The 12,689-nt window shown below is 46.2% G+C and overlaps 4 protein-coding genes across 4 annotated transcripts; 2 read left to right on the top strand and 2 right to left on the bottom strand.

Annotated features, from left to right (window-relative positions):
* Positions 1-7: 7 nt before the first annotated feature.
* JR316_0005838 (uncharacterized protein) lies at positions 8-1,353 on the top strand (the record flags this gene model as incomplete). Its single annotated transcript, XM_047891592.1, has 3 exons — positions 8-131; positions 177-682; positions 736-1,353. 3 exons carry the CDS (start codon positions 8-10, stop codon positions 1,351-1,353), a joined length of 1,248 nt encoding a protein of 415 aa, XP_047748941.1.
* Positions 1,354-1,945: 592 nt separating this feature from the next.
* JR316_0005837 (uncharacterized protein) lies at positions 1,946-3,285 on the top strand (the record flags this gene model as incomplete). Its single annotated transcript, XM_047891591.1, has 3 exons — positions 1,946-2,069; positions 2,115-2,620; positions 2,674-3,285. The coding sequence occupies 3 exons, from the start codon at positions 1,946-1,948 to the stop codon at positions 3,283-3,285; spliced, it is 1,242 nt and encodes a 413-aa protein (XP_047748940.1).
* An 805-nt stretch (positions 3,286-4,090) lies between these two features.
* On the bottom strand, positions 4,091-6,992 carry JR316_0005836 (Exoribonuclease II, mitochondrial; the record flags this gene model as incomplete). The annotated part of the gene is made up of 2 exons (XM_047891590.1): positions 4,091-6,587; positions 6,646-6,992. 2 exons carry the CDS (start codon positions 6,990-6,992, stop codon positions 4,091-4,093), a joined length of 2,844 nt encoding a protein of 947 aa, XP_047748939.1.
* A 339-nt stretch (positions 6,993-7,331) lies between these two features.
* On the bottom strand, positions 7,332-9,072 carry JR316_0005835 (uncharacterized protein; the record flags this gene model as incomplete). The annotated part of the gene is made up of 5 exons (XM_047891589.1): positions 7,332-7,532; positions 7,606-7,920; positions 8,058-8,247; positions 8,294-8,661; positions 8,716-9,072. 5 exons carry the CDS (start codon positions 9,070-9,072, stop codon positions 7,332-7,334), a joined length of 1,431 nt encoding a protein of 476 aa, XP_047748938.1.
* Between the last annotated feature and the right edge of the window lie 3,617 nt (positions 9,073-12,689).

Below are 12,689 nucleotides of genomic sequence, written 5' to 3'. Positions count from 1 at the left end.
AAGCTTCATGCCGCCAAAAACAGAGCGACCACTCGCGTCGCATTCCTCTCAGGAGCTCGAGTGTCTATTCCTTCGATGGAAAAGTGCAGACCTTGCTTTTGGATCCGACAAATTTATTACTCCGCAAGAACGTACGTTTATGGGACCCAAGACTTACTCCGTACGTCTTATTACAGGAGGGCGCTGGCTATTGAGCATACAGCAAACAGGGGCCGTGCAATATTACGACCTCGATGCAGAGATGTCTGTCGCCGTCGAGCTCATCCCAGCACAGAGTGAAGAAGCCGTTATTACATCAACTATCGACTACGACATGGACGCTCCATTTCTGAAATTCAATATTGCGTTTTGCCACCGAACACAAGATGCGGGCAAAATGGAATCTTATAAATTTCAAGGAAATCGTTGTATATGCAAAATATGGAATGTCGAAGCCATCCTGGATGATACTAGGCATGTAATTGGCCTCATTGCTACACGGATTGCTTGGTTTCCATTTGGTGTGGAAGTGAACGGTGTGCCCATGCTCTCTCTTCTTGGGTCAAATCTAGCGTGTATCGCATATATAATGTCTCTTTCACGTTCCTACGAACCCTGTCTACTACGCATTATCAATTGGCAACAGGCTCACGAAAACCCTCTGCATTATCCATTCCGGGTGGTTGAGAGGTTAGAACGCCAAGTACGGTTCTCCATTCCACCATGGAACATTTATTGATTTTGTTGAAACAACAGGCATGCGTACAGCTCCTGCCAACGGGCAAAATCCTTGTTACGGAATATGGGAATTACAAACTTTACGACTACTTAACTATACCTGAAGGGAATTATACGCCGGAACAACCTATATGTTCCTATCAGCCAATCTGGAATATAAAAGGACCAAGTTGTGACTGGCCCTTCAGCTGTTTCTTCACCGGGTCACGGGCATATGTCATCATCGGCGAATACGCGTTGGTGTCGATGCTGGCATTTGACTATGTGTCCCCAAGTGGCACCCCACCGTCTATGAATATCGTTTATCGAGACAAAACGGTCCTTCTACAAGAAAAAGGCACTTACGTTGGTGCGAAGCGTACAATTGCACTTGTTCGTCTTCACACACTTCGTATTTTGGATTATTCATCCTTCACAACGTCCAAGGAGCCGGTAGTACTCCGTCAAGAAGGGGTGACGAACATCAACATCATCTCCTACCTCATCGCTGATGACAATATTGGGAGATGTGTTTGTATATTTAATGGCTACGATAACAAATACAAGCACCAGACCGAATTTCATGTGGTGGATTTTGGCAGGCTGCCGAATCAGCTAGCTCAGTCCTGCCAAGCTATACTTGCGGACTGTCTGTAAAGATAAATCTTATGCATAATGGATAATCTATATAGGAAAATATGCTTCCTCGTACTAACGAAATGATCTGCCTTATACATTATTATCAAGTAAATTGTAATGCTTCGGAATTCGGAGATCCAAATTTGATTGCCAGCAAACCAACACTAACATCAACTGTGTCGACACAAGTCCCGTCGCCTTTCGAACTGATACTGCCCTAGTTAAACTGGTGACTTTTTCATGTCATCATAATTCGACGATACGACCACTAGAATTCTCGGTAGTATGCATCAGTGGATTTTGTATTGGGTCAAAGATTTTCTTCTGGTTAGCTTCTCCATTTATGATATAGTAACTTCATAACTCACATGAGTTAGCACAGAAGACGCGTCCATATATCTTCAGAATACCTGTTGAACTGATTATTGAAATTCTCAAATTTTTGGAATGGAGAGAAGTGTTACTCGTACGACAAGTATGTGGACAACGTCATTTGTAGCTTGCTACACGCCTCAAACCGGAAATTTAGACATGTAAATATCTTGCCGGTGTAACTACGTCTCGGGCCATTTGGAAAAGACTTGTCGATGAATACCTTGTAACAAGCTTCATGCCGCCAAAGACAGAGCGACCACTCGCGTCGCATTCCTCTCAGGAGCTCGAGTGTCTATTCCTTCGATGGAAAAGTGCAGATCTTGCTTTTGGATCCGACAAATTTATTACTCCCCAAGAACGTACGTTTATGGGACCAAAGACCCACTCTGTATGTCTTATTACAGGAGGGCGCTGGCTATTGAGCATACAGCAAACAGGGGCCGTGCAATATTACGACCTCGATGCAGAGATGTCTGTCGCCGTCGAGCTCATCCCAGCACAGAGTGAAGAAGCCGTTATTACGTCAACTATCGACTACGACATGGACGCTCCATTTCTGAAATTCAACATTGCGTTTTGCTACCAATCACGAGATGCGCTCGAGATGGAATCTCATAAATTTCAAGGAAATCGTTGTATATGCAAAATATGGAATGTCGAAGCCATCCTGGATGATACTAGGCATGTAATTGGCCTCATTGCTACACAGATTGCTTGGTTTCCATTTGGTGTGGAAGTGAACGGTGTGCCCATGTTCTCTCTTCTTGGATCAAATCTAGCGTGTATCACATATTTAGTGTCCCTTTCACGTTCCTACGAACCCTGTCTACTACGCATTATCAATTGGCAACAGGCTCACGAAAACCCTCTGCATTATCCATTCCGGGTGGTCGACAGGTTAGAATACCAAGTACGGTTCTCCATCCTACCATGGAACATTTATTGATTTTGTTGCAACAACAGGCATGCGTACAGCTCCTGCCAACGGGCAAAATCCTCGTTACAGAATATGGGAATTACAAACTTTACGACTACTTATCTATACCTGAAGGGAATTATACGCCGGAACTACCTATATGTTCTTATCAGCCAATCTGGAATATAAAAGGACCAAGTTGTGACTGGCCCTTCAGCTGTTTCTTCACCGGGTCACGGGCATACATCATCATCGGCCAATACGCGTTGGTGTCGATGTTGGCATTTGACTATGTGTCCCCACCTGGCGCCCCACCGTCTATGAATATTATTTATCGAAACGAATGGGCCAATATGCATCAAGGAGCCACTTACGTCGGTGCGAAGCGTACAATTGCGCTTGTTCGTCTTCACACACTTCGTATTTTGGAGTATTCATCCTTCACGACGTCCAAGGAGCCTGTAGTACTCCGTCAAGACAGGTTGACAAACATCGAGGTCATCTCCTATCTCATCGCTGATGACAATATTGGGAGATGTGTTTCTATATTTACTGGCTACGATGACAGATACAAGCACCAGACCGAATTTCATGTGGTAGATTTTGGCAGACTGCCGAATCAGCTAGCTCAGTCCTGCCAAGCTATACTTGCGGACTGAAATACGCTGCACTGTCACTGCACTGCGCTGTGGCGGCAGCACTACCAACAATAACAACGTGTCGCCGTAAGTCCCGTCGCCTTTCGAACTGATATTGCCCTAATTAATCTGGCGACTTCGTTATGTCATCATAATTCGACGATATGACCACCATCGGTTGATTTTGCATTGGGTCAAAGATTTTCTTCTGGTTAGTGAGTTTTATGTGGTGGACATTCAATGGTAGACAGTCAAATGGACTCTAAATCTTTACCATGCAGTTACAAAACCCATCTGTTCCTCTGTCTGTCTTTTCTTTTACCTTTTGCTGTTTTCGCTTTCCAAATCTCACTTTTGTACTATTTAAGGACGGTGTCGTGTGTCTTCTCTGGTTTAAGCTATTTGTCAAGAACACATAGTGAAATTGCTTGGTTATTCAAAATTTTATTGGTGAGGGCTTTCCCCGACTCCAATTGAAGCCGCTTAACCACCGACCCACTACCACTTTGTTGAACTGCAATCGTACCAAACCCAGGCGATGACGGTCAACAAACGATAGTATCCAACTTCGCAAAAAGCGAAATATAATATAGTATTGTCGGATTCCCCAACTTTGTTTGGTAGAGCAATGACCGGCGTAACAATAGAAAGCTGGGGTTATTATGATTAGGTATCAAGTTGGTAGAGAGCCTACATCTATAGAACAATGATTATACTACATGTATTATATAAATTCCCAGTCTGAATCGATGATTTGCCGCCCTGCGATCTGGGTTCACAGCACCGAAAAATCCCCTCCAACCAAATACAACTACGAGAGGAGCCTTCACTGCTCGAGCGACACAACCATCTTTGTCCTCTTGATACCCAGATCAATTGACTTGAACTTGACGCGCAACTCACTGCCGACAGGAAGGTTCCTCATGCTGAATGGAAGGTCGTCCACTTGCGCCGTCACGCCCAGGTGGGGTACGTTTACCGACAAAGACATCTGGGACGTATTTGTCACCACCCGGGGTGTATTCTTCGTCCAGGCCGACATCGAAGCTAGAGGATCCACTGGACCGGGATCACGTATGCCTTTCGCAACGTCATCCGCAAACCTCTTGATGTACATCAGGGAATAAAATAGCTTTATGCTTTTGTTGACAACTTTTTGCTGTTGAAACGCCATCTCCGTGTCCCCGAGAATGGCTTCGATGTCGGCGACAGAAAATGGCGCTCGCGGGGATTGGGATCCAAGCAGAATGTGGTGTAGCTGCCAATGGCACACGATGTCTTCGAACCGGCGCAGAGGCGATGTCGCACGGGCATAACCATCCCCTTCCTCAATCCCGAGAGCGTAGTGCTGCTTCGGCTCCAAACAGAACATCCCGACGGGATTGAGGTCGACGCGCTTCGCGACTTCTTGCATCAAAACATGCCCCGAAGGTGATCGCAAGTCCATGATCTCTTGTTTGCTTTCGGGGTTGCTGAATATGGGAGGATCCATGGTGCGTCGTAATACAGGTAGATTGTGGTCGCGTACCACTCGCGATGCTGTCCGATTCGCCAACTTCATCATCTCTGCTATAATCAAACGGGAACCAGATTCATACTCTTCAATCGTATAAACTTCGTATGTCATGTCAGGGTACCCATGATATAAGTTACTCCCCAAAGTTGGGCTAACAATATTGGGAGGGATAGTGCTGTCCCACCTAACATGAGCAGAGTGATCGTCATAAATGAAAACATCCTTCTTCATACGACGACGTATCTGCCCTTGGGCCACTTGTTGAGCAAGTTTAATATCTGCGAGGTCGGCCTCATCCAGCGATGTGGGCACGGAGATGGAGGGTATTGTACCACCAAATGGCAACGATCTTTTGACCAGGCCATGACCGATGGCCATATCAACTTCGTCATAACTGATTTTTTTGACGTTACGAATGAGACCTCCGCGTACTTTGTAGTCTAGGATATTGCCGTCTTTGTCGACTTTAGTACTGAAAGTCAAAACACGGGTAGATTCGCCGTCACGCGATTGGAGTGACAGCGAGTATTTAGGATCGTGGACTAGGGCAACCGGAAAGAGGGGGATCGTTTTGTGGGCAAGGTAATACGAGGACCCCCGCTGACGTGCCAATTTGACCAAAGCGTGGTTTGGGTGTATAACGCTTGCAGGATCTGCGATGTGAACATGGATCCAGCAATTGTCGGGTTCAGAGGGTATACGCTCCACGGAGAAACCGTCGTCGAGTTCTTGTGCAGTCAAGTCATCGATGACGAACACCCGAGCATTTCCAAAATCGTGGCGAACAGATTCCAGAGGATCCGAAGGGATGAGGTCCATGGGACCGAGTACAGAGCCTGTTGTAGCTGTTGATGCGTGCGACAGCTTCAAAATTTCGTTGGCTTCAGTCTCGATGGTGTGCTTGTTTGAATATAGGTCACCCCAGGGATTAAGAAAAGGTACGAATTCGTGAAGGTCGTGCCATGGTGCGAAGATACCCAGCTTGATGAGAAGTTGGTGAGTCATGTCGTCGTTGACTGGCTCTGTTGGTTGGAAAATGGCTCTGACGATTTCAGTGCGTCCCATTGTGTAGGGGTCCAATTGGTTGGATCGATGAGGTTGTAACGAACGGATGAGGAAATTAATGAAGATTCGGTCCTCTACATCCCATTCCACCTCAATTTTCTCCTGACTGATCGGTCCAGAATCCCTCCTCCTTTCGAACTCCTTGACCACTTTTGAAGCCTTTGAAACGAACCTCTTGAAATGTGTTTGCTGGTCGGACCTGCTTATGCGATGATCGTATATGTACCGAGTCACTGTTTCTATCTCTTCTACCTGCTGTCGCGGCCGTACTGCGAATGCTTGATTTTTAAGGTAACCTGGCTTGGCGATATAATAAAGTGGTTGGTCCATGAGCATCTTGTGTGTCATGTAAAAATCCATGAAGCTAGGGCGTTCGTACAATAAATTGGCAACGTGCGATACCGTTGTTGTTGACCATTTGGTCTTGTCGTTTGACATAACCTCGACGTACACATTCATCGGCCGTTGCAACATACCCGCAGAATACTTTTCAACCTCGGCGACCAATACACGCAGCTTTTTTAGGGCTTCTACGCGTGCGGAATTATTTTCTGTAGTTACCGTAGGGTTGCTAAAATCGCAACGCTCGGCCAGGGACGCAGATATGACGTTTGGAAAAGCGAAGTAAACATCGGCACGAAAATGGCTAATGATCATGCCTTTCGTCGTCAGAGTGTAAACGCCATATCTGTGTTCTTCAATTACTTCTCCCAGCACAATTCCATAAGCAGAAAGGTCATTTCTAATTGCATGAAAACATCAAATCGACGAGTAAGTGGCATAAGAGAGTAATCACGCACTTCCTTATTTCAACGAATGTGCCAGGTAAAAAAGCCATTTCCGAAGAGTCTTCATCTTCACCTTCAGCTATAATCTGAGCTAATTGCCCTGATTCTTCCAAAGCGGGATCCAAGGACCTTTTCATGTCATACAGTTTTACAATGTCGTTCTTTGTGTTCTTTGCCACTCCAACTTGTTCCTTCGGCCGCTCAGGTTTAGGTAGAGTTTTCGGCGAGTGTTTTGAAGGCCCTGCCTGCATTGAAGATGGCGCATTAACACTAGAAGCGCTCCGACGCGCATGTCCAAAAGTAGCTCCTCCAGGTGTTTTGGAGAAGTGGGAAAGACTTGAACGGAGGCAGCGGTGCATTTCGTGCTAGACTGCACTCGTAGGCAATGCCCAAAGACGAAAAACTTCTGCAGCTAATTCACGGACTGGTCATCACTAAAGTCACATGACAACCTACATACTATGACAGTCGTGACGCGTTTTCGATCAAGTAGTGCCGGGTGCTCGTTCAAACATGAATTTGATACACAAACCTGCAATTACCAGTCCCGAATTGGAAAGAGATGGTATACTAACACTACTAATAACTAGGTACACACTTACATATAAATTAAGAAAACCCGAAAAAGAAAGAAAGAAACAATAAAATAATCCTGGCATTGGAAGAAATATACACATAACGACGCTGCGAGCTTGGCTTCAAGAACTATAGGCCACAGGATCCAAATTCACAAAATCCATAGATGGGGGTGTATCTGCGTCATACCCAGGAGGCGCGTATTTTCTGGGCCGCGGCCCATGTGCAAAGGAGGTGACAATTTCAACGGGGTATGTCTGAAGCGGTCCGTTGTCAGAAGCCTCGAAGCCGGCAGACTTGAAAGGGAAGAGCACAACAGAGTACTGCAGCAGTCATTGTTTAAATATTAGTTCAATGTCCAGTCTGTCCATGACATACGAAACGTAGACCTCCTACCTCTATAGAAAAATCTGCTATTGCTGAACTGGGTTTCGTGTCGGCCTTGAGATGCAGCTCTCCGTTCAAAAATCGAAACCGTTCCACATTGACTTCCACACCTTCGGATGATGGCCACCATACAGCTTGCTGCACATATTCTACGGAATCCTTGGCAAAGGAGCCCAACACCTTCTCCGGAAAGGCATGATATTTGATACGTCTCTGGAGAGAGACAGATATGGACTTGGGATTAGACAGTAAATCCAGAGCCTGAAAGTCGTCGCTCTCGAGGCGCATAAAAAATGGGATCACTGAGCCTCGAGTATAGCATAGCTAAAAGATATTGTCAGTACCACACAGATCAATCAGAAAAGCTGATGCACTGACAGGCTTAGCCAAACATAACTTGATTGGACAGTTTGATAATCAACAAGATTGTCACTTGGGAAGGTGCAAAGATTGGTACATACTGTGCATGTAACGTGAACTGCACGGGCACTAAATATTGTCCCTTTGATAGTGACAGGAGTATCAGAAAACCAACCGTCAGGGTCAATAGTAGGGCCGAGAAGTGTTGTCCCTTCTTGATAGCACATACTTCTGAGAGGTGGGAATGGAGGAGGTCGTGATATTGGTATGTACCCAATTGTTGCAGGGATCCTAAAATGCGTTAACATCTTCCGTGGATCTGCCTAATATTACATACCTGTAATTCGGCTGGAATCTACCGCGGTTAATTCTGAGGGATATCTCATATCTAATGCTGCCTTTCGCATGTCGCTCATTGAATGTTTGAGGAAGAGCAAAGGACCGTAATGCTTTGCCTTTCCCATACGGTACACTGACTTCCTTAGGGAGGGTAATGCAAAATGGCCACGTATATTGACCCACGAGCTTCGGGCCGTTGAATCTTGCAGAAAGGGTGGAGGATCCTTGGCGAGTAAGAGATTCTGTTTCTCTGAGAACATTCATTCTTTGAGGATCACCGTCGGATTGCGACCACAGAGGATAGGCAAGGTCAAGAAAAATGAGCTGCTGGTCTGGATTGGCGCCCGTAAGGTATTCACCTCGTATCTGATATACATTCAAGCGAAACGTACACAGAACACAAAGAAGGAAATGACTTACATTCAGAACCACAGACAAGATAGATTCGGGCTTGTCAAGGTCAAGGTGGACTCTTCCTTTAACAGGAGAGTCTTGGAGAAAAGTGGGTATATGCTTTGAATACGACCGCTCTGCAATTACAGTGAGAATAACGACTGATTTTCCTTTTCGATTCTTCGCATCGTAAGAAAATTCTTTGAATTCTGGAAATTCCCTTCTCCTGGACCTTGAAGATGACCTTGTACTCGGCACGTAGGCAGGCAACTCTGACGTATCAGATGCTTCAACATTCTCAGGAACAAGGGCAGAAGCAGGATTGTTTCCAGTCAGGGGACCGGAAGAAGAAGGCCGAGTTACCGCAGAGCGAGAGGTAGACATGACTGTTAGCGACACACACGTCGGGATATGTGGGCTGCGCAAGCGCTGGTGGAGCCAGTTTATAACCACACATGGATGTGTATCCTAGAATAGATATCAGGTTTCGGAATGGGCATGCGGAACTTCATGGCAGTGATTCTATGCTTTATGGCAAACAAACCATGTGGATCCCTTGTTGTGCAGATGAGTAGAGAGGGACCCTGTTGGTCGACTTGTGCATTGTCCGAGTCACTGGTCAGGTCCAAAGTCAAAAATAGAGCGCGTGAGGAGAGCTAAAAAGTCTCATTCGGCCGATTCACACGGCTTGGTCGGATAACGAAAAGCACGCAAGTAATTGACCTTGGCGTATTCTTTCAATTACGACATGTAACAAGTGTGCTCAATAAGATATGAAGCAAGAAAAGAGGGTCAAGTCTCCAGAAAATCCGTAAGAATTCTTTTATTTATCCGAGGCGCGATACAGTCTATGATCAAGTCAAGGAGACGGGGAGTGAGATCTGAACTCCGATAGGATATACACCGGACTGAGGACTTTATGTACTTATCAAGTTACACTCGTGTGTCTGTCCGATTCCACATGGAATCGGTAAGAGATCGGTCACTAGCATAAACCTCTCTCTTGATCAACAGACAATTTAAGAGCAGCTTGTCCCACTGTCAGGCAGTGTAGCTTTGAATGCGTCCCGCTTGCTCTCTGCTATGATGAACTCATTGCATTCCTGATGGCTTTTTTCAACGTCCACCAAATAGAGAAAAAGCGTGCTGATAATCCCTCTGTTGAATATCGATATTTAGCTGGTTATCAAAATCAAACTGGTAACCATACGCACAAGGCAAAAAGAAAAGCAAATGGCATGTTATCGTTATTATCCGAGGCAGTAATGATGGCACTGGACACGAGAGGGCCTATGAAGGCCGACGTCTTGCCAACCTATCCATAAGGTTTAGTTATCGTTTAATTGTGAAAAAAATCATTACAAAGTGAGCGTACGTACAACTGAAAAAAGGGCGAAGAAAAGAAACCTGAAACGAGATGGTATCATCGGTCATATATCGGAAAGACACAAGTCACAGCGTACATTTGAGGCAAAGGGGAGACTTCACTTATCATGGTTTGACTGTATGCATACCATGGACACACCATCAATCCATAGAACACCTGATACAACCTGCATTGCGGCTCAGAACATGCAATAAAGATAAGATAAAACGACAACTTACCAGATTTCCCATACATGCTTGAAACCGAACTTATTGGTATGGACACCAATCAAGCCCCATATTGTCAATACCTATATTGAGTTAAAATCTTTAACAAAATGGCCTACGGGCATTGAAGAAGTGATTATCACTTACAATTATCCATACGACATTGAATGAGAGCATCTAACAATGATTATTCTCATCAGAATTGTGCCAATGATCAAGTAACAGAGATATTCTATACGCACTGCTTTTGTTGAGATTCTATAATATTTCTGAACGCGCCAAAAGATACTGTTCGACCTTTTTTGAGTTTCATCAATGCATGATATAGAAATAAACTCAACTAAATGCCTAATCCTTGAGCTACGATTCCTACAATTAGAAGCAGCGTAAGATCCAAAGTCGAATACAGTACTACGCTGAGACGTCATCAGTATCAGTAATAAGAGATATCAAACCGCTCCTTGATCCGCTACTTCCACCTCCAGAACTTTTCCCACGCACATAGAGCGCGAGGAACAGCCCTGCAAGGTGAAAAACAAGCAGTCGAGTAGAGTAAAACCACAAAACGTACCTAAAAAGTACCACCCCACGCCCAAAAACATCCAAAAACACCCACACCCATTAGAACTGTCAAATGAACGTCAACACCGGCACGGCTCGTGCCAGGAAGACAACCATGGGAAATCCCCCAACTCCGAGCCCGGGAGAATCGCAACCACCCGATAGATCCTCAAGGAGTAAAGGTACAGTGATAAACGAAGAGACACAGCAGGTCCAGGACGCAAAAGGCGGCCGGTCGATACTGGAGGAGCACCTGCTCTTGGTGCCAGCTGGACAGGGACTGACGGCACACCGGGCCGCCGCTTGCCTATTCCAGATATCGCTAATGTCGTCGAAGACACCGCCGATCGTAGTACAGGCCATGCGTGGTCTAGCCTTCTTGCTCGAAGAAATGGAACTCCCGCTGGCGACACAGACTTACCACGACGGATTCGGTGAAGAGCTCGCCTCATTCACGAACGAAATTAAATCCCTGGTCCAACATGCACAGGAGAAGGTCGACCAAAAGCTCGAGGAAATAAATCTGGCGACCGCAGATCTTATCAAATCGGCATCGACGAAAAACGCGCAGCAAGCTCCAAACAACGGGATGGCTTACAGCCAGGCAGTGATGAAGGGGCAACCCACTTTTAGTCAAGTACTGGTCCAATCCAACGTGGCCACCAACCCAAAAATGATAGCGAGACACGGAATAAAGGCGAGACAAACTATGCTAGAAGGGTTAAATAAAGAAGCGAAGGTAAGTACAATGGGGGACAGAGAGGCTAAAGATTTTATCAACAGTGCTCTGCAAAAACTCGAACCAGAGGGATCAGTACGAATACGGTCGGCAATCAAGCAAAGAAACGGGGGACTTCTAATCGAGTTCGACTCCGACTATGGAGCAGCATGGATGCGTATCGACAACAATAGAAAGAACCTATGCAAACAGTTAGGCGACGATGTCACAACGAAGAAGAGAACTTACGAACTTATTGCGATGGGGGCCCCACTCTCAGCCGAACCCGAAGACGACGACTTCGTGAAGGAAGTGGAGGAGGCCAACCGAATCGACGAGGGTACGATCGTAGCTATGCGCTGGGCAAAGAAGATATCGAGGAGAGCCGAAGGGCAGCAAAGCGCACACATAATCATAACGGTTAGCGACGCCAGCGAAGCGAACAGGCTAATCGCCATCGGGATGTTCATAGCAAACAAAAGAGTAAGAGTTCAGAAATGCAGAGCCGATCCCATACGATGCATGAAGTGCCAAGGGTACAATCATTTCGCAAAAGAGTGCACCTCCAAACACGACGTATGTGGCCACTGCGGAGAGAAGGGCCACCGTACACAAAACTGCGAGAGAACGACAACCCACTGCGTTTCATGTGACTCCGACGACCACCCCAGTTACGCCAGAACGTGCCCAACCTTCATCAAGAAAGCCCTCGAAAAGAACGAACGCACACCCGAAAACCTACTTCCTTTCATCCCAACGGACGAACCGTGGACCTGGAGTATGAACACAAATTCAGCGCCGCCGACCATACAAAGAAACCGCTTCGCAAGGGGGCAATCCCCCAGATGGACGATAGAGCCACCAACGAGAGATCGATCGCAACTGCCGAAAACACCAGAGCAGAGTCCCGAACCAGAGGCAGCAAAGGCATCAAGCTCGAACCCGGCGAGCAAAGAAAGTGATACGGCGGCGTCCGCCTCAGAAGAAAGAGACCAGTAAAAGATGAGTGTTACCATCCTCGCAGAGCAGCATACCACCCAAATCAGGTTCCTACAGATAAACTTGAACAAGTCGGAGGTAGCGCACCTCGAGCTAATAAACAGTAGCCTCGGCAGCAACTACGACGTAA

The sequence above is a fragment of the Psilocybe cubensis genome, chromosome 5 (genome assembly GCF_017499595.1).
Source record: "Psilocybe cubensis strain MGC-MH-2018 chromosome 5, whole genome shotgun sequence".
Taxonomy (NCBI): domain Eukaryota; kingdom Fungi; phylum Basidiomycota; class Agaricomycetes; order Agaricales; family Agrocybaceae; genus Psilocybe; species Psilocybe cubensis.
The sequence above is the reverse complement of the archived record's forward strand: the minus strand, read 5'-3'. Positions and strand labels throughout refer to the sequence as shown.